Below are 21,289 nucleotides of genomic sequence, written 5' to 3'. Positions count from 1 at the left end.
AAACAGTAACACAGGCTCTTTCCTTCCTGGGTGCCGGGAGTCTCTAGCAGCATGGGGTTCGACAGGCCTCCGCCTTGGGGGGGTGTGCGGGACTTGGGTGACCCCAGCACTCCTCTACCACGTTGCTCCAGATCTCCAGGGCTTTCCTGAGCCACAAGCCTGGGTAAGCCAGCGAGGTGGATCCTTTAGCGGAGCTTGAAGGTACCCTAGGCTTTCCCCCATTCCCCACTCGGCTCCTTAGGGAGGTGCTGGGTGGGGGCCCTGAACTTCCTGCCTCCCAGCTTCTTGAAGCAGTCACTGGTAATCTCTTACCAGTCTATATTTTTAAAACTTCGTGGGGGGCTAGCGCCCCCGCGCGCACAGTATCCATTAGTAGTACTCACTATCATTGAATTATGTTTTTATGTATGCAGAATGTCCATTTTGTATTCTGCCCTTTCACACACACCTACAAAAATCATTTTTCTCTTTAACTCTCTCACCCCCTATCATCATTACTCCACATTTACCCTTTTTAACTTAAGTACTGTAGAGTTCTAAGTCACAGACTTAAGTGGTACTCTGGATTTAACACCCCCCCCCAAACTATTCTAAAAGGTATAAAAAGGTCACGTATTCTTTTCAGCATTTTATGCGTGTCTTTTTTTTTTTTTTTACGGCTATAACTCTTGCTGAATATTTTCTTATACAGTGATGATTTCCCCCCCCCCTTTTTATCTTTTCTTCTCTTTGTGAACTGTTCAATAGGGAATTTGGTGAAAGAGTCCCTCAGTTTAATGCTTATGTTTGAACCAAGTCATGGGTATTGTTGGACGTGTTCTTACGCCCCCGTATACTCTGATATGCCACGTGGCTTTATTTCTTGTTTGCATAGGCACATTAAAATGGGAAAATACTATACATACAAATAAGTTTTTATCTAATAGAGATGGGAACACACAAATCTTGTAGTGCAATGGAACTTTACACCCTGAACATTGACATAAAGACCTGGCACAGGCCTCAGAAGAATGTGCATTCTCCATCCACCCCTGATCTAGGGAAGACATCTACGAAACATCCAAGGTTGTCTATAACATCACCTGGAGGCAATCCTCTACCAGGGAAGACCCTACCGTTGCTCTGACATCAACCTACTCAAAAGAGACTTCCCTTAACACTGAGAAGACTTAACAACAACAATGACCTGCTTACAGGACGGGACTTTCTGTATTGCCCCTTAATTGTGAGGTGAAACTAGAGGATACTCCACACCAGCCTGACTTCGATATAGGATGTGCAGATTTCAGGATCTTTAATATAGAAACCTGATGCCAACAATAGAGACTGCGTGAAAAATAAAACTGTGTTGGCACTACAGACAATGACTTGGATTGAATAAACTAGTTTGCCTGGTGCCTAGAATTGGTCTTATGCCAGGAAACTTCAGGGGCAGGGTCTCCTTGTATTTAGACCAAGGCTTTTCCTTTCCATGTCCCCCATATTTTGGTGGGCCTATGCAAACAATATTTGCCACTCTAACACCGTTTTTACTGTGTTCTTTTGACTCTAACCCTTAAAAAAAAAAAACCTTAAACTTTTGATGTTAACTTAAACTAATGTGCATGAAAATATAAAAAAAATACTATGCCTTCAATGTTTAAGGAGTCACATAAATCTCATGGCTTTAGATTGCTTTGTATACTGCTAAGAAATGTTATAATGTACTACAATCAGGGGACTTGTGGACAGAATAATTGTACATGGGTTCTGCCTTATTTTTCTTAATGTTCTTTGACTGTAAGTTCAATATTTAGGCGTCAGCAAGGGGATTTCTTTTGAGAACTCTGTTTATGGGCGATTGTCCTTCCACTGTAACTTTACCTTCTACTCTTTGCATCATTGTTCTCATAATCAAAAATAAAAAATTAAAAACAAAAACAAAAACAAAAACAAAAAAAAAACAGTAACACAGAAGACCTAATTCACAACAATCACAGCCCCGGAAATCCTTACCACTGACTATAGAAACACTATGGAGAGATACAACAATTATTACAAATTAACCATTACTGATCTAGGTTTTGATCATTCCATTTGCCTTTGTGTTGTAACAGACAATATGAAATCAATTTGTTTGTGCCTGCAAAGGGGACAAGCTGGGGTGATGAGTAAGAACCTAGGGACACTGGTGAAGGGAAGCTGACACTGGTGGTGGAATTAGTGAAACATGTAATGCCTAAAATGACTGTATTATGAACAACTTGTTAAATCATGGTGTTATAAAAAGCAAATTAAAAAAAAAGGGAAACTATGGTAAATATATTTAAAAAAAAAAAAAGACATCTGTTTTCCCTTCCAAAGCAGAGCGCTCTTCCACCTTTGCAGATGTCTCTCTGAAATGCTGTGTGCTTTTGTTTCTTTCAGAGACTTGAAGATAGAAAATTTGCTGCTTGATGAAGACAATAATATCAAGCTGATTGGTATGGCTTTATTCTGCTTCCATTGTTGGCTTGTCACTGCTCAGCTCTTTATGTCTGGAGGAGGGGGAGAGCTTTGGAAATCATCTGGGGTCTATTTCTAATTCTCTGGCCCCCAAGCTGGAATTATCTCTTAACACCAATATTTAATCATGGTTTGGAAAGTGAAAATGAATCTTAATATAAATTTAAGCATCATTGGAAGGTAAAGAGACCGTCAGTGACCATAAAAGGGATGTCACAGCCACAATGGGTATTTGTTGGCAATCTCTTTTTTAAGTTGTTTAAACTTCGACTTCTCCATAAATTCAGATGGAACTGAGAGCATTTATAGGGGTTTCTTGAATTTCTTATCAAATTTTTAAGAATAAGGGAAGACAGTCATTCAGAAATGACTTGGTTTACTCATTCCTGACTTGCTCATATCAGATTTTGCTTTTCAGTGACCTGTCAAAGCCCTAACTGAGGAATTCACAACTGGCTTCTCTCATCATTATTATTTTTAATTTTTTTTAAAATCTACACCCAATGGCATGATGATTTACTCCTGGCTCTGCTCTCAGGGTTCACTCCTGACCGTGTTTGGGTCCATATGTGGTTCTAGGAATAGAACTGGTGTTGACCACGTGTAAGTGGCAAGTGCCTCTGTACTGCCTTACCAGACCCTGTCCTCTCTTTTGTCTAACTTTCCTTTAAATTTTCCTTCAAAGTGGTGGGTGGGCAGAGAGGGAAGAAGTCTCCCCCACTCAGATGGAAGCTCTGGAGAGAGTAAAGTCACAATTAGCTCATAATTCAGGATCCGGCTGAATCCCCACAGTGCTTGCTGCATTCCGATAAGAATGCTCCATGGTAGGGGGTGGGAGTAGGCAAATTGTTCTTGGCAAATTCCCAGGACCATATTTTTTTCACCATAATGTTAAGCACTTTTACTCTTCTCTTTCCTTCCCCTACTTTAAATGTTAGTACTTTTTTTCCACCCCATGGTAAGAAGAAGAATTAATATTGGGGAAAAGAGGACAAGCCATAAAACTCAGTGAATTTAGCTCTAGGACCTAAGAAGGAAATTCCTGCTTTGTTTTCTTTTGGGGCCACACCTGGTAATGTTCAGAGGGTTACTTCTGTCTCTGCACTTCAGAAATCACTCCTGGTGGTGCTCAGGGTACCAGAGATGGAACCTGGGTTGGCCGTGTGCAAGGTATATGCAAGACAAATGCCCTCCCCATGAACGCTGTATATTGCGCTGGCACCCCAAAAAGGAAATTTTGATTGACAGATTCTGGAGGCAACTCAAAATGTCTGGCCACATCCTACAAAGGATCACTTCCATACTTTGGAATTTCATTCCATACCGTCATAGGCTAAAAATTGTGGGTAGGCTCTGTGTTTGGCTGGGTGGTCATACACACCCCAATAACTTTGATCTGTAGACCTCTGTGTGAGAGGAGATGAGCAATGAAGAGAAAGTCAGTTTTCTCTCCCAAAGGATTCTCAGGAATGTATTCTTAGCACGTTCTAGGACAATTTGAAGGATCATAAAACAATTGCATTGTTTCTTGAAGTTTTCCAGACACAGATGCACTCATCTGAATAGTGAAATGCCTGTGGGTTGTTGCTCAGTCTCAGAGAGAGGCAGGTTAGAGAAGGAGGAAGGGTAGGTAGGGGGAGAAAGTTGTTTCAGTTTCTTGGCCTGTGAACCCATCTTATAACTTGTCTTTAGAAAATATGGACAGTGATGAAGAGCCCCTGCCCCAGACTTGTAAGACAGAGTGACGGCTGCTTATAAATTAGTCTCCCTGCACCTGAGCTGACAAAAGTTCACTAATTCTATGGCCTCAGGACTCGCTTCTCAGGGGGAGTGAAAGTGGGTGGGGGAGAAACTTTAAACTCTTAAAGTAGTCAACACTTCCTTTGAAAATCTACCTTTTTTAAGCATATAGGAACAGCCCTTTAATAGTACTTGAGATTATTACTAATCTGGGTCCTTCCAGAAGATTCCATGTCTTCCACTTTGAGTAATTAGGCTTCTGGATATAGCCAGTTGCATGCTAAGACTTTGGTCTGGTGCCTTCCAGAAGCTTCGTGGTCTGCCTTCTCTTCTTCTTGCTCGAGCAGTTGGTCCTAGTTAACCACAGGAACTCCCACATGTGACTGAGGAGTGGGCTATGTGGAAATAACAGACTCTGGACAGGTCAGATGTGTGTGCAGAGACCAGAGAGCCAGTAAAGATGGTGGGAGGTGGGTCCGTTCACTGTATAGTCCTGAGTATTGTTAGAAGCAACTCCTGAGCACCTGCTATGGAGGAACAGATTCTGGGAAGAGTGGAAGCACTTCCAAGGGGCCAAATAGCCAAACCTCGGAGACCTGAACCAATGAATGAAACAAAGGATGAAGCAAAGACATACTCAAGTGAGGGCCCATGATTTCCCTGGAGTTGAGGGGCCACAGTTTCCCTGACAGTGAGGGCTGAGGCTTTCTTTTTTTTTTTCCAGAGCATTTCAAATATTGAACATCAACTCTCCATTTGGCAATTCTTGGCATGGCAGCCCAAGTACTTATGTCAACTTATCTGCACAAAGAAATGTCAGGTTAACCTCTCAAGTTGCCAAAATTGATGGAAAGGAGACTCTGATCCCAGGGTGTCTCTCTGCCAGAGCCTTTCTCGGGAGCCCTATTCTCTCAAGACCCCCTGAAATGAATAAGCTCCATTCACTCTTGTGATACACTACTCCAGAGGGTAACTTGGCAGTGCATTTCGTTCAGCAGAATTTTTGGTGGGAGAGAAGAGGGTATTATATCTAGTAGTGCTTGGGGGTCACTCCTGGCTCTGCACTTAGGAATCACTCCTGGCAGGCTCAGGGCACCATTTGGGGTACTGGGGATTGAATCAGGGTCAGCCGTGTGCAAGGCAAGTGCCCTCCCCACTGTGCTATGCTCAGTCCTCCCTGTTCAGTAGAATTTTTATTTGCATAATTTTGTCTTCCCAACGTCCTTTTGCACTTTCAAAGCCCTTTGTGACTCTTCTCTTTAAAGGTTTTACTTAGCTGTTTTTCAAAGGCTGATTATAACTGTTACCATTTCCTCTTTCATGGTTTCCCTTTCTTGGTAATAATTTGATTTGGATAACTTCACTTAAGCCTGGTAAGCCTCGTTTCAAATGAACTAGACAGAATGAGGAGTCAGGGTTAATTTAATCAGGATTATTTTTGTTTCCTCCCCACTTTCCCCCCTCCCCAAAAGACAATGAAACAAAACCCAAACACAGCAGTCTCCATGCTATAGTTTATTCCCATTTGAAAATACAAGAGTCAGAGCTTACAACACGCTCAGTGCTTCCTTTTTCCGAAACAGCGTGCTCGCATCTGAGCAGGGCTTTGAGATTCATTTGGTAGAAAAACGGAGGTGAGAAAGGGCTTCTGTGTAATGAGGCCGACCCAGTGACATTTCCTGGGAGGCCACTTCTCTCTCATTTCACATTTCTAATTATAGGCACAAGTGTAAAAGTTGAATAATTATCATCGTGAATGTGAAATGTGCGCTGATTATTTCTTGGCATATATATTTTAACTTCAACCCTTTGGGCTAGGTCAAGGGAAGTCACTTTAAAATGCAGTTGAGCCGCATCCCTGCCCCACATCTATTGCCAAATTGATCTTCTAGAAACTGTGCTTAAGATAGGAACAGTTTCAGGCTGGAGCGATAGTATAGTGGGTAGGGCATTTGCCTTGCATGTGGCAGACCTGGGTTCAATCCTGGGCACCCCATATGGTCCCCCAAGCCTGCCAGGAGTGATTCCTGAGCACAGAGGCAGGAGTACCACTGGGTGTGGCACCCCAAAATTAAAAAATGAAAACATTTTCTATCCCTTCTTCAGTGGATCTGAAGACACGAGCCCAGGAGCTTATAATTTTTTCTTAACAGGGACCCAAGAGGTCAGTGCTTCCTGAATGAACAAACATGCTAGGTAGAGGTGGCATTGGTGCTAGCTGGATAGAAAAGGAGATGGGGTGGGGGTGGAGCACCCAGTGAGACTGAGATGGGTGGGACGGAGAGCAAAGGAAGAAAGTGTTGGTAGGCAATCCCCATGGCAGCTACTAAAATTTCACTTCCAAGACTAAGCCAGGGTACAGGCTGCATGAGGCTCTGTTAGGAAAAGCATTTTCATGCTTCCTCACCTGCTAGGAGAATTCTCATTGGTGCGGTACTGTGTAACCCACATATGGGCATCATTTATGAAATCTCCACTCTGGCTTTCCCTAAATCTCATTCCTGAAGCTGCTCATTGCAGCAGATCTGGTGGAAACCCATCAGAGCAAAGCCAACCCCTTACCTCCCCCAGAAGGTGTGAGAGTTTTGTTCCAGTAGAGTTTTAGAATCAGGCTCAGACCAGACTCACAAGCCCTGCAGGCTGAGAGATGTTTGGGGCTGAGAAACATAATATTTACATTGAAGTTCAAAGAGACACCCTGGATCTTAATTCTGATCCCCAAAAATTGAGACAGCAATCAGATGAGAACCAAACCCTAACAACTCTCTAATTACCTGTCAGTTACCATATCTTTCAGATCAGAAAGTAAACACAGCACAAAAAGGCTTAATGGACCCAGCTCTGGGCTGGGGGGTGGTGGGTGGGGGGGAGGGGTTGGGCTCCTTTTCTTTTCTCTTCCCTAGAGTCTGGATCAGCCAGGAATAAAGCGACTATGAGGTCACTCACTGCTGTCGTCCTGGCGTTACTTTTCCCAGCCAACATTCAAGGTCTCATTTGTGTGTGTGTGAGTGGGGGGAATTTCCTTCCCTTTCACATCACCAGATGTTGCCACATGCATTGGGAGGTTGGGAGAATTGTTTCAGAGGCCTGCGTGCAAAGAAAACATTCCGCTGGAAAAGTGAGCTAGAAACAGCGGGGACTTCATCTCAGCTGGGGTGACAGGGACACAGGCCAGAGAAAATCAATCTCTCCTCTGCCACGTGGGAGCGTGAAGGTGCATTTCCAAGATGCTAGAAGTCCTAGAAAGTGTAGCCACGCTTTTTCCTGGATGACTCATTTCCACGATGAAAATATGTTTTGGCTCGACATACTTGTAACTGGTTGTTTTTGTACAGGGAGGTCTTCGAGAAAATGTGGTGGGGTGACGACAAACTGCCCCCCTCTTTCTGTCTGGAGTCCCAGAGCCAGAGTTCCGAGAGTTGGTTTTCGTTTGGTTGCTCAATGATGTGTTAGCCTGAGAGAATGTTTCCTTTCCTGCTGCCTTTAAAATAAAGAGTTCTAGGCCTATAGTGACAATACACAAAGCCAACAGAGACAAGGACCAGGAGGGTCCAGGGTAAGAAGCTTATCACAAAGAACGAAAGAGTGAATTTAGGGCAGAGAAGGGACCACTATGACAGTGATAGTTGGGAATGATCACTCTGGACAAGAACTGGGTGCTGGATGGAGGAAAATGATAGGCACGATACCCCTTCAGAAATAATATTGCAAATCACAAAGAGAGAAAGACACAGAGAGAGAGAGAGAGAGAGAGAGAGAGAGAGAGAGAGAGAGAGAGAGAGAGAGAGAGAGAGAGAGAGAGAGAGAGAGAGAATGGCTGCCATAGAGGCAGATGGGGTGGGATGGGGAGGGAGGACAGGAAGGAAACTGGGGATGTCAGTGGTGGGAAATGTGAACTGGTGAAGGGATGGGTGTTGAACAACTAGTTGTAGAACATACTCAGTCATGAACAACTTTGTAACTGCATACTATGCTGATTCAGTTAAAATAAAATAAAACTAAATTTAAAATTAGAAAAAAGAAAGAAAACAACCCCTCTCCCAACAATCCTCCTTCTTTCTTACCAGGTTCTAACTTGGGCTTCTGTTTATCTGCCTTTCCTTCTAGACTTTGGTCTGAGCAACTGCGCCGGAATCCTGGGCCACTCGGACCCATTCAGCACGCAGTGTGGTAGCCCCGCCTATGCCGCCCCGGAACTTCTGGCCAGGAAGAAATACGGGCCCAAAATTGATGTCTGGTCCATGTGAGTTCACGAACGAAGTCAGAGTGGGAAATGGCTGGAGAATTTGATTTCTGTGTGGGTCCCGGGGGCTCTCTATTTCTCCTGTGTTTTCTGCCACAATTCGTCAGAAAGGTTTTTCCCCAAGATCTGCAGAGGGAAGGAAATGAATGCTAGCTGGCCTGAGCTGACCTTCTGATTATGGGGTACCCTTCCATGTTAACCCCCGAGGGCCAAGAGAGCTAATACAGGGATAACGTACATATTTTGCATGAGCCCATGTACCACAGGCTTCCCTCCCTGAGAATCACTGGGTGTAGCCCTGGAGTCCCTCAATATCTCAAAGCCTAAGCAACTCTGCATCCTTGGACCTGAACCTTCAATCAAGTAGCCATGGGCTACGACTTGCCAGAGTGACTTCCTGGAGGCTTTTAAGCTTCGAAAACCCAAGAAAAAGAAAAAACAAAAAACATAAGCAAAAATAAAATCTTTCCTGACCTTGTTAGCAGCTTCAGAAGAAATTCACTGTATGCTGGAGGGATAGAATGCTTGTGAGGGTGGGATTTAGTACCAATGTACCTCTAAAATCTATTCAGTCCTATAAAGACAAAGAATGGGGCTCAGTGGTAGAGAACCTGTATGAATGAGATCTTGGCACTGCAAATTAAAAAAAAGAGAGATTTTGAATGGAGTTGGAAAATTGCTCAGTGGGCTGAGACTTGGGTTCGACTCCCAGCATCACATGATCTTCTGAACAATGCTAAAACAACCTCAGAGTTCCAAGCTGGAAGCAGCCCCTGAGCACTGCCAGGCAGAATGTAGCCCCAAAACCAGCAAGAGCAAACAGAAGAATAAAGTCAGTCTTACTGCTGGGCCTTGGCCCCAATCTCTGTTCATCTTCCCTCCCCTCTGAACTTTGCACTCTCTGTTCCCTTTGCCTGGATGGCCATTGGATGGGGCTACCCCCGTGTTGCTCCATGTGCTTTTACTCCTGCCCATTTCTGCAGCCCTTGCCCCTGTTCTCTCCTTTCTCACGATCCATGTTTCCGGGAACCACTGAGTGTTGGCTGACTCTCTGGAACCTTCCCTGGGCAGGGAGGCCATGTGACTGGCGCCCTATTCATAGGGATCCCATCAATTAGGCTCTTTGTAAAAGCTGTTGATGGAGTGAGCAAAGCAGAAGGAAGCCGGGAGCTCTACCTCTGGCTCAGGACCAGTGTGACAATTCAGCAAATATCTGTGGCATCCTGGGTCATGTTCATGCTTATTTGTTTGGAGAATAGCTAGGGTAAAGGGGGGGGGGGGCTTTGCTGGTAGGGGATCATGCAGTGGGGTTCAGCCTCACTCCAAAGGTGCTTGGATAATGATCCAGTTCCATGGATCAATCTGGACTTCCTGTTTGCAGAGAGTGCACAGTCCTTCAATCCATTTCTTGTGTGTTATCTTGTGCCCCCATCCAAGAGTGATTATTATCCCTGGCCTCTCGAGCAGAGTGACAACAGTGCTCTTAATTGCCACCCTTGGCTGTTTTTGCTGTGTGTGTGTGTGTGTGTGTGTGTGTGTGTGTGTGTGTGTGTGCGTGTGTGCGCGCGCGCACACGCGCATGCTTGTTCTTATAAAGAGTAGACCTTCTAATGAGACAGACAGATAACTGATTACAAAATGATAAACCCTGTAGTATAGCTTTTGGGGAGGCAGTAGGCAGCATGCAGTGAAGGTGGGTGGAGGTTGTTTCTTCTGGGTGGGGATAACTCTGAAAAAGTGCAGTCAGCTGTGGAAAGAGGAAGGGGTCAGCGGCAGAAGGAACCAGAAGTATAAAGGTCAAGGTCATGGAGGGAATGATAGGAGGGACTTTGGATTTACCCTCCCAAAGAAGGGTGGTGAGAGAATACTGAAAACTAATCAAGTGGGTTGCAAAATGTGGTGGATTAAGTTGTGCCCATCCCCAAATCTCACCTTCCCCAAAGATTTTTAAGAGTCCTAACCCCAGGCCCTCTTTGTAGTACATCTAAAAACACTTTTTTGTTTGTTAGTTTTGAGCCACACCTGACAGCCTCAGGGGTAACCCTGGTTCTGCACTCAGGAATCTCTCCAGGCAGGCTCAGGGACCATATAGGATATCGGGTATTGAACCCAGGTCTGCCATGTACAAAACAAATGCCCTACATGTTACGTTATTGCTCCAGCCCCTAGAAACACTTCTTAAAAAATATTGTTTATTTGAAGCACCCTGATTTACAATACTGTTAATTCATGATAGGGTTTCTTGCATATATCTTTTGGAAAAGACTATTTAGAGAGGCAATCAAGTTAAAATGAGGGCATAAAATCAAATGACTGGTGTCATTATAAAATGGGGACATTTGGACCCAGAGGGACACAGGGAGAAGGGACTTGTGATGAGGAAGATGGATTATTTTTTTTTAATTTCCAAGCAGTGCTCAGGCCTACTCCCTCCCCTCCCTTAGATTCAGAGCCACTCAGTTCATTGGAAGTTTATTCCATTGTTTCTTTAATTCCTTAAACATCCTAAGCATTTCCACTCTGAAGTCCTTTTCAGAAAGATTATATATGGGGTTATTTCTGATTGGGATTACAAACTTTGCCCATGACATGCAGTGGGGTTCTTGCTGCTTACCAGTTATTTTATAGTCTGGAGATGTGGAGGCCTTTCTGCATCACTTTCAGTCTTCCCCACTGCCAGGGAGGTCTCTGGGGTAGTTTTATGGGATTGGCAGATTATCTTGTGGCCACATTAGCAGCCTTCCTACTCAGAAAGCCATGCCTTTGGTCTTTGCTGCTGACCTTACCCACTGATTTCAATGTGAGGGCCAGAGGATATTGTATGCACAAACCTGCTATGCTGGGGATTACCCAGGCCATCCTTGAAGTACTCAGGAATCTCTATGACTGTACCCAGCAAAGCTCAGGGGACCAAATGTTGCCAGGGATAGGACCTAGGTCAGCTGCATGCAAAGGCATGTTCTTTAAGCCTGTAGTATCTCTCAGGACCCAGTATGACATTTCTAGAGCCAAAGATCACCAGAAAACTATGTGCAGCTGAGAATAAGCCTGGAATAGTCTCTCTCACTCAGCTTAGTAAGAACCAAACCCTCGCCAGGTATGTGGCTTACTGGTAAAGTGTAGGCCTTACATACATGAGACTTGAGTGTGATCCCCTGACACAAGAGAGATGAGAGGTGAGAAAAAGAGAGGAGAGGAAGAAAAAGAAAGAATTCCCCTGAGACATTCAGAAAGAGGGGGAGAGGAGTAGGAACAGAAGGAAGGGAAAGAAAAGGCAAGGAAAGAAAAGGAAGCAAGTGGTAGGTAAGGAAGGAAAAGGAAAGTTAGGAGAGGAAAGAAAGGGAAAGAAGAAAGGAAGGAAGGAAGGACCACATTGATACATTCATCTTGAATTTGGAGCCTCTAGCCATGAGAGAATCTATTTTGGTTGCCTCTTGCAGAATTCCTGGCAAAGGGAAGAGACAAAGGCATGCGTTCTGAGGGGAAATAAAAAAACAAAATTATAACCCAAAACCCCAAATGGTCTCCAGTGGTTCAAAGGTCAAGCTACATTTATACCAGTGTAATCCTGGGCTGGGGAATGGTCATCATTTGTGGCTGGGGAAGGATTAGGGAAGAGTTACACATGACAAAGTGATATAGTACACATACATGCCAGGGTGAGTTAGTACACAGATATGATAAAGGCGGGTTCAGGAGTCAAGCTTTCCCCAATGGTGTAATGAACAAAAAGCAAGAACAGGAACCAGACCTCCCTTCATTAAAATGGGTCCAGGCCTCATAAATCCCACTGCAGAAATCAGGCTTCTCTGACAGTTAAAAAAGTTCTGGAATCTCAGGGAAGGTCAAAATTAAACCAATGAATGAAAAGTCAACACTGCAGTTCCCTCTAATCGTTTTCCCTCCCAGGAAGCATGAAACGTTTCCTTTTCCGAATCAAGTTCACTAATGGACCCATGAATGGCTCACAGAATTCCTGGCCCATTGCCAGTTCACCAACAGATTAACCCCAAAGGATCTAATCAAAGTCAAGCTCCAGAGCATGGCTATCACCGTTAGGCAGGACAAGCCCAGCTGAAAGAAAGGGGAGGAAAAAGCACTAAAAAGTCCAAATTTTGTGCCCATGATGGTGGAAGAGTCCCTTGAAATGAGAGACAGAGACAAAAAGAGCAAGATAAATATTTGCCCTTTACATTGGTAGAGGATCAAACCCCGTGTTAAGAGATTTTTGACCTGAATAAAATTTTATTTTATCTGCCCCTTGAATGGCATGGCAAAGAATTTGCCCCTTCCCATTTTTCCCATCTAATTTGCACATACCTACTGTGATGGAGCCAATGGTTTGGAATGTTCCCTGAAGGCTTGGGGGATCATACAGGATGCCGGGTTTGAACCACCCGGGTCAGCAGTACTGGGTCGGCTGCATGCAAGGCAAATGCCCTACCACTGTGCTAGCTCTCTGGCCCCATACCTGGATATTTTTGAAATCACCTACTTCTTTGATAACTAAGATGATTGGGAGTATCTTGAGATTTTTATTTATTTATTTTGGGGATTTTGGGCCACACCTGGCAGTGCAAAGTGATTATTCCTGGGCTCTGCAATCAGGCTTGGCACCCTAGCTTGAACCCAGATTGGCGACGTGCAAGGCAAGTGCAATCACTCCAGCCCTATCTCGAGATTTTAAATTTTATGAATGAACTTGAACTTTTTGTATGAAACTTTACTTGAACACTGATTTACAAAGTTGTTCACAATGCAGTGGTTTCAGGTATTTAGTGTTCTCACACCTCACCTGTCCTGCACCAGTGTGATCTTTCCTCCACCAATGTCCCTAGTGTCCCATTCACCCCCCCCCCAAGCCTGCTTCCTAAGCAGGCACAAAATGATTGACATTACATTGCTTGTTACAATATAGATCTTGTAATGGTGTTAGTAAAGTATTGCCTGACTGTTAGGTGCCAGTTAAACCTTCTGTGTTATTGTTTTCACTCATTGAGCTTAGTGAACTACACAATGTTCCTATCTGCTTGTCTGTGCGTGCTCCTACTCGGCTGTCAGCCCTAGAAGGTTTGGAGCTTCAGAATTTGGGTGCTGGGCTGATCAACTGCCTGCAGCATCTTTCTGAGAAGTTGGATCATTCTTCTGATTATGCAGATGTCAGATGTGTGTGGATGGAGCTCTGAGCCTTTAGCATTAAGGGGACTCATCTGCCCACATTCCACAAAGGTTCCAGAGATCTGGGCCTGGTAGTGGCTGAGCCTACTTGAAATAACTTACCTGCTAGCTAAATTTGAGATTTAGACACAAAGCCATCATGCTGCTATACTGAGGGTTTTTATTACTTCTACCTAGCTGTTTTTCAGAGTATTATATATGCTAATTAAAAAAAATCTTTAGTGGCTTGAGAAATACTATAGTGGATTAAGGTGTTTGCCTTGTACTCAGAAGACCTAGGTTCAATCCCCAGCACCTTATATAGGCCCCCAAGCCCTGACAGGAGTCATTCCTGCATAAAAGCCAGGAGTGAGCCCTGAGTTCAGCTGGCTGTGGCCCCAAAACTGGAAAAAATAGCGAACTAAAAGCTAAAAACAAAATAAAAAATTTAAAGTATCTTTAGTTGACCTTATCATTTGAGAATGTTGGTAAATCCCTAAAAGCAAGATATGGAGTTCTTCCCTCAAAGACATATGAATGCGGACCTGGAGGAATAGCTAAGGGGACTGTGTGACTGACTGCCATGTAAGTGTTTGGTTGTGCGTTTAAATTCTCCATGTCTCACGTGCACAAAACTCCATCCTGTCGGCTCTGCTGTCCTATATCCTCAGTGCCACAGCTTCTAGCTACACCACAACCAGGTGTGTAAGCACTGCACACACAGTGAAATTCCCCAATGAGCACTGCAACTAAAAGTATATGTAAGCCCTCAACCCCTGGCAAGCACTTGTATGAGCATTCCATGCAGCTCTCTCCCTGTGAACCCCACAAGTAAGAGCTTGAGAGTGCATCATTTTTTTTCCTCCAACCAGGGCTATTTATTGCTCTCACAAAGGTGCATCAAGTTTAGGAAAACATTTGCAGTGTGCCTACATTCCTCCTTCCCAGTCTCTTGAATATGTTTGCCCTCTAGATCTGCCTCTAGGGGATGGATCTGTTCCCAATACCTTTGGGTGACATTTTTCATCTTGCTTCCAGCCTGTCTAGAACTAGACATTCAGGAGGGAAAGGGGACAGTTTTGTACTATCTTAGACTTTCTCTTGTCTGGTAGTGCCAGATACCATCAACCATCATTACAGGCCAGACATGGAAAGATAGTATTTTTCTCTATATAATGATACCCCCTCCCAACATAGGATAGCAGGAAATAGTGTCATCAAGAGTTGCAGCACAGATTCTTTTAGGACTTTTGACTTTGAATAGAGAAGTTTTTTCATTTCTCTTTAGCTTTTCCAGTTCTAAAATCTGGTGTGTGTGTGTGGGTAGGGTGGGTAACTAATATATACCTTTGAAAATAGAAAAGTGGAAGAAAGGAAAAGGGAAACTCTTCAAATCTACAGAATAATAATTCTTTGTGGAACATAGAGCATTTTATTCCCTTGTGAAACCTGAAAAAAATTTCCCCTTATGCTCGTCTCTTCTCATTCAATGTTTAAGGCCTCCTTGTCACTGGTTGGATGGAGCATTGTGGTAGAAAGATGGAAGGATATTGTCAGACAGGCCAATATATAAAACTTAATATGTTTTTCTAGGGTAGTTTTCTTCAAGAATCTTGCAGCAACAATATGAGGTGGCTGAAATATCTTGCCAGCTGCAAGTTGGTGGCAACAACTGGGGAGTCTCCAAGGATCTTGCCCCCCCTCATGGCCCTGGGAGAACCAGGAATGAGAACCACTCCCCATCTGTCAGGGGGGCTCTGTCAATTGCTTTGTCCCTGGGGTCTTGTTAAAGTTGACATCCCACTTCATCATGTCTTGTATTTCTCTGGGTAGCAGCCGATGAGTCAAATTTCTCCTCCAGGGAATAGCTGTGTCTTGCACTAAATCTCAAGACCAACTTTTGACTCCATCCTTAATCCCTGGAAGTGCTTATGTATATGTCACAGGTCCCTCCCTTAGTCCCCTTTTCTCCCAGCTGCCCCTCAGCATCACTTACTTTTTTGACACCAGAATATGTTACTCAGGTCAGTGTCTTTAGATCTTTTTTAACCCAACATGGACTCATTTTTATTTCTTCCTGTTGGGAAAATCTAGGTATTTATTATTATTATTATTATTATTATTATTATTATTATTATTATTATTATTATTTGCAGTAGCTTCTTTCATTCCATTGTTTCTTCTCTTTCTGGGAGACTATCATCTCTGTTTTTTGGAAAGGCACCTAATGAGTCATGAAGCAAGGAAGCCCGAGGCTCTATTTCAGGAAATTTAGACGTGTTTTGAAATGCCTCTTAATTCTGTGGAATTATAGAGGTTTATAAAGCACATTCCACATCTCCTGTTCCAGAGCATCATGCGTCTGAAGTGTCAAAGGGATGAGTTTTCTCTTGATCTGGGAACTAACCATGTGTGACGGCTCCAGGGCAGACACATGGAGACACTCATTGTGGTTGCCTATGAACAGTCCTTAGAACTATGGTTGTGAATGGAGGTTTTCTTTCTTTTGGGGGGCTGGAGCACAGGAGAAAATCCCAAGGGGCATACAGAAAGCCTGGAAGTCCCTCCCAGCAATTCTTGGCCAGTTGAACTGGTGATTCAATGTGAGGGACCTTAAATGTGGTGTGGGGGGTTGTAATGCTGGGATTACTTGAGTCACTGAAGCAATGCTTGGTGATCTCCAGGCTGTATCCAGCTCTGCTTGGAGGTTGACTCTGGCAATGTTCAGGGGACCATGTGGTATGGGGATCCAACCAGGCTGCTTATAAAGTCTCTACCCTAACTTTTGTGTTATTCTTTGGCCTTTTGTTTTCATTTTTATTCAGCCTTCTAAAACAAAAACAATTGTAGTTTTGGACTACAAAGAGTAAGTAGGACATTTGCCTTCCATACAGCTGACCCTGGTTCGACCCCTGTACCCCATATAATCTCTCAAGTCCTCTAAAAGCGATTCCTGGGTACAGAACTAGGAGTAGCTCTTGAGCACCAGTGTGGCCCAAAAATCTTAAAATGAAACAAAACACAGTTGTAGTTTCTTTTTCCCATTGTTATAATAAATATGGAGTTGAGACAGCTCTTGCTTTTTGTTTTGTTTTGTTTTGTTGTTGTTTTTGGCAGGGGGTATTATTTGGGGCCACACCCAGAGGCTCTCAGTGCTTGCTCCTGGCTCTGCATAGGAATCACTTGTGGCAATCATCAGAAACCATATATGGTGCTGGGAATTGAACTGGGCTTGAGCACAGACAAAGCATGTGCCCATTACCCTATGAGACCCATAAGTTTCTCTTATTTAGCATGAGGAAGAAAAACAGTTATGACTTTTTTTATCCATTGGTTTGAGAAATGTGAGGCTGAAACAATTTCTTAGGCTCTGAGTTTATCAGCATTTCAGCTTCTTGAAAGGTCGTTTGAGTTCATGAGAAACTTTGCCAAGATAAATGGAATTTAATTGGGTCTGTTTGGGTCTGTTTGGTGAGAGACTCAGGGAGGCCCACGTGCTTACCCGAGCAGGGCCAAGATGGAGTTCATTCTTCTTCAGACAGTCACGAGTAATGAAATACATAGAGGAAGCAATGGGAGATTTCTGTCATTTCTGCAGATGACAAGGAAGGAGACATGTAATTTGGCAACTCAAGGGATATTTAAAGGTGGACACTAGTGTTGAGATGTTCCAAGGGGAAATTCTGCCTCATATTTAATAAACCCAACACCTTTAGGGGGGACTCTGCCTATTACACCAATCTGAAGCTCCTGGGACATTCTGCAGTTGTATCCACTTGGGCTGACAGGAAGCTCTGTCCCCCACAGAGAAGGGAGCCAGGAAAAGTCATAGATCTTCAGACTAGCCTGTTGGACTCTCTCCTTCTTAGGAATCTCATTTTTAATACCTTCTGGTGATTTGTTGTTTTGTTTTGTTATTAATTTGAAAAAAATTGTGTATGTGTGCTGGAGGGAATTCACCTGTAGGTGCTCAGGGCTCCGTGCTGTGCCTGGTTATTTCTGGCTCTGTGCTCAGGGTTAAACCTGGTGGTGTTTGGGAGGACCATATGTGATGCCAGGGATTGAACCAGGGTCAAAACTGTATGCAAGGCAATTGCCTAACCCCCTTGTCCTATCTCTCCAGACCCACTTAAGTTATTTTCATGTTAATTTTATTTAATATGCCTAACTGTAAAATTAAAACTCCTTTTATGGATGGCCCTGTACAAATCCTAACAGCCAAGCAAGAGAAACTTGATTTCTTTTTTTTTTTTTTTTTTTTTGGTTTTTGGTTTTTGGGTCACACCCGGTGTTACTCAGGGGTTACTCCTGGCTATCTGCTCAGAAATAGCTCCTGGCAGGCACGGGGGACCATATGGGACACCGGGATTCAAACCAACCATTTTTGGTCCTGGATCGGCTGATTCGAACCAACCATTTTTGGTCCTGGATCGGCTGCCTGCAAGGCAAACGCCTCTGTGCTATCTCTCCGGGCCTGAAACTTGATTTCTTTCTGCAAGTTGTGTATAACTAAGATTAATGGGACCAACTTCTCAAGACGAAAGAACCTCTTGATTATCAAATTGGCAGCTTTAATGAAATGGTTCCTGCTTTGGAGGAACTGAACTGCAACAGATAGGCTGACAGAGAGCCCCACTACTGGCCAGGCCTTGCTCAGTCAACATGAACCCAACCCCTCACTTTTCACTCTTTCACATATTTAAACAGAATGTGGAGCAAGACACCCCTGAGGGCTTATAAAAACTCTGGGCTGCACCCAGTGTGTGACTCAATCAGCTGGGGCCTAAGAACATGCATTTCCAGCAAGTTCCCAGTTGTTCCATGCTGGAAACTACTGCTCTTCACAGCTGTCCTTTTCAAGAAAGAGAAACCTAGAAGCCTCTCTGGAAAATGCAATCCATCTGTGTTCTTTTTCATTTCCTGTGACCATGGAAGGGACCTGTTTGGGTGAAAATTGTGTGTTGGAAAACACAGTTGCCAAAGTAGGCAGCAGACAGTCAAATGGAGGACTGTCCATTTGAGGTGGTTCTACACTGTCCTGGTTAGATTTTGCCAAGTGTTTTTATTTTAGTTTATTTTTGGATTTGGGGCCACAGCAGCTGTGTTCAGGGCTTACTCCTGGCTCTGCACTCAGAGATCACTCCTGGAGGTTTAGGGGACCATTATTGATGTTGAGGATCAAACTCAGGTCTGCCACATGCAAGGCAACCTCTTACTTGCTGTACTCTCACTCTGCCCCTTTGCAAGGTGTTTTAGTGCATCAGTTTTTGGGGTTGTGGAACCCCTGAGTATGTGCCCAGGTAGCTCAGTTTGAGAAGCACAATGATCTAAGTATTATAGCACACTGGCCTGTGAGGACATGGTGGTATTTCTGCCAGGTTCTATGTCTGTGCTTGTAAAGGACTAGGATATGGATACAGTCCAAGTAGGCCTTGTTCTGTGAACTGACAGGTCAGGGAGTCTTTGTTCTGGAAAGGATTCATGAATGAATGAATTGCTTTAGAGAGTTTGGGCAGCTGTTCCATGATCTCCATCTGTAGGGCTGAAAGAGGGATTTTTCTACCCATAATATCTATGTGTCTGAGAGCCTCTGGAATATAGACTTATTCAGTGGATGAGTCTCATATTGCTTTTTTCTTTTTTGGTGGTGGTTGTTGTTTTGGGCCAACCCTGGCAATACTCAAGGCTTATTTCTGGCTCTGTGCTAAGGGATCATTCTTTGGGAGTCTGAGGGACAATATGGGATGCTGAGGATTGATTTCATGTTGGCCACATGCAAGACATATGTCTTTCACACTGTACTAACTCTCCAGCTCCACTCCTACTCTTTCTTCTATTAAAATGCATAATAGATTCAGAAACTGGTTATACCCTTCATACTCCTTTATCTCCAAACTTACTTTCTTCCCAGTCTCCTCTGTGCATTACTGCCACCATTAGTCCAACTCTCCATGTTGGAAGCTTACACACCCCTTTCTGTTGGTATGTGATATCTCTTGCTTTGTTTCTCTTTCTGTTGCTCACCATCACTACCATTCAGAGTTAAAGAGCAATGTGTTGATTCACTGCCATAGCCCCCCTTACCCACCAGTTCTCATTCGGATCCTCTGAGTGCCAAAGGACTGCACCCCCATTTAATTAAGTCACACTAACTTCCTTTCCCAGCCTGGGAAACATGTGAATACCCCCGGGAGAGGCTACTTTGAATGGTTCTGTTTGTGCCTTGTTTATCTTGGTCTCCTTTGCTGGATTGATGCTTTATCTTTTCCTCAACCTCACAAGCACCCACCACCAAAGACCAAAGACCTATCTTAGAGGTCACATGTCTTTAAATATTCATCATAAAGTCCTCTTTCTCCCTCAGTGAAATTCTTAGTGGAACCCTTTTTAGAGCAGAAGTGGTCACAGTTCAGCATTTTCTCATTCCCTCTGAACTCCCTGGTCTTTGAAAGGACATTGTTTTTATTCATTCATTTCCTTGTTGCCAGTTCAAGATGGTGGTTGTTTGGTTCACCTCTTGGAACCATTGCCTTTTGCCTGAGGCATACATAGAGCGAGCCAGCGGGTATTGATGGAATGAATGTTTGTGTATTTGACTCTCTAACTTGACTGTGAGTTATGGCGTGGGAACAAGTTCTTTGCAAATATCTGCAAATTGAGAATGATTTCTAGTGAAGTTCAATGTTTCTTTACCTGTGGTGATCAGGGGGCACTGTAATTCTGTGAGGCCTCGGTAGACTTGGGCCCGAGGGTCTTCATTTCAGTCAGTCTCATTGGATTTGTTTTGACTGAAAATCCTATTGCCTGTTTCTAGAACATTCCCTTGGGCGCTTTTGAACACACGAGAACTCTTGGCAGGCAGACATTTCATCCCCTTCAGGAAATCTCATCAAAAGGATATTAGGTTTGCACATCAGGAAAATTAAAAATATTTCTACCAAGAAGACACTGTTGTCCTCCAGCTTGGCTTTGGATATAAACACTTTTCAGCTCATTCAGAAAGTACTGTGACCACATCTGAGCTATTAGGCCAGGCTTAAGTAGCAGAATTTTCAGAAACTACAAAAACAACCGATGACAGAAAAAATAAAAGGGGAAAGGAGACTTCCCTCTTCTGCCCTGCCCCCTAGGAATTTCTCTAGTTACAGACCAGAACAACTGAAGGGAAAAGCAAAACACTAGCTGGGAATAAGACTTTCATTTCAAAGAGCCAGGCAAAAACAGGCTGCGACATGCCCATCATGGGCAGTGTCTAGTCCTGAATTTTTTAGTCTAATCTACTCCGGTCTTCCTCCTTGGAAATGGTACTAGGAAAACCACATAATGGCAGGTCCACTTTGATGGGAGGTTTCTGGCATCTGTCAGGTGTTTTCACATAAGTCAGTCTAGATTTCCTTCCAGAAGAAAGATGCCTGGTTTCCTTCTCTATGGAGGTTGGGGTGGAGGTGAACAGTTCTTGAAACTCTGGGAGCTCTGTACTCCAAGTCTTTGTACATGAGGCTTGGACTTCTGCAGTGTGGTATGGGAGGTCCTAGAAAGGTGGGAGATGGCAGAGTCTGTCTTATGCCAATAAACTGAGGTGAGGCCTTTTTAGTAATCAGGTCAAGGATTTTTTTCCATTTTCCCCATTTTTCTGGACCTATGCAAACAACGGCGATTGCTACT

At 43.8% G+C, this 21,289-nt stretch overlaps 1 protein-coding gene across 1 annotated transcript in view; it reads left to right on the top strand.

Moving 5' to 3' along the window:
- Window positions 1-21,289, top strand: part of HUNK (hormonally up-regulated Neu-associated kinase) — a 113,346-nt gene that overhangs the window by 64,038 nt on the left and 28,019 nt on the right. Inside the window, exons 3-4 of the mRNA XM_049785770.1 lie at window positions 2,407-2,462; window positions 8,332-8,467. Of these exons, the coding sequence (XP_049641727.1) occupies window positions 2,407-2,462; window positions 8,332-8,467 (192 nt within the window). The remainder of the gene's footprint in view (window positions 1-2,406; window positions 2,463-8,331; window positions 8,468-21,289) is intronic.

The sequence above is a fragment of the Suncus etruscus genome, chromosome 13 (assembly GCF_024139225.1).
Source record: "Suncus etruscus isolate mSunEtr1 chromosome 13, mSunEtr1.pri.cur, whole genome shotgun sequence".
Classification (NCBI taxonomy): domain Eukaryota; kingdom Metazoa; phylum Chordata; class Mammalia; order Eulipotyphla; family Soricidae; genus Suncus; species Suncus etruscus.
The sequence above is the reverse complement of the archived record's forward strand: the minus strand, read 5'-3'. Positions and strand labels throughout refer to the sequence as shown.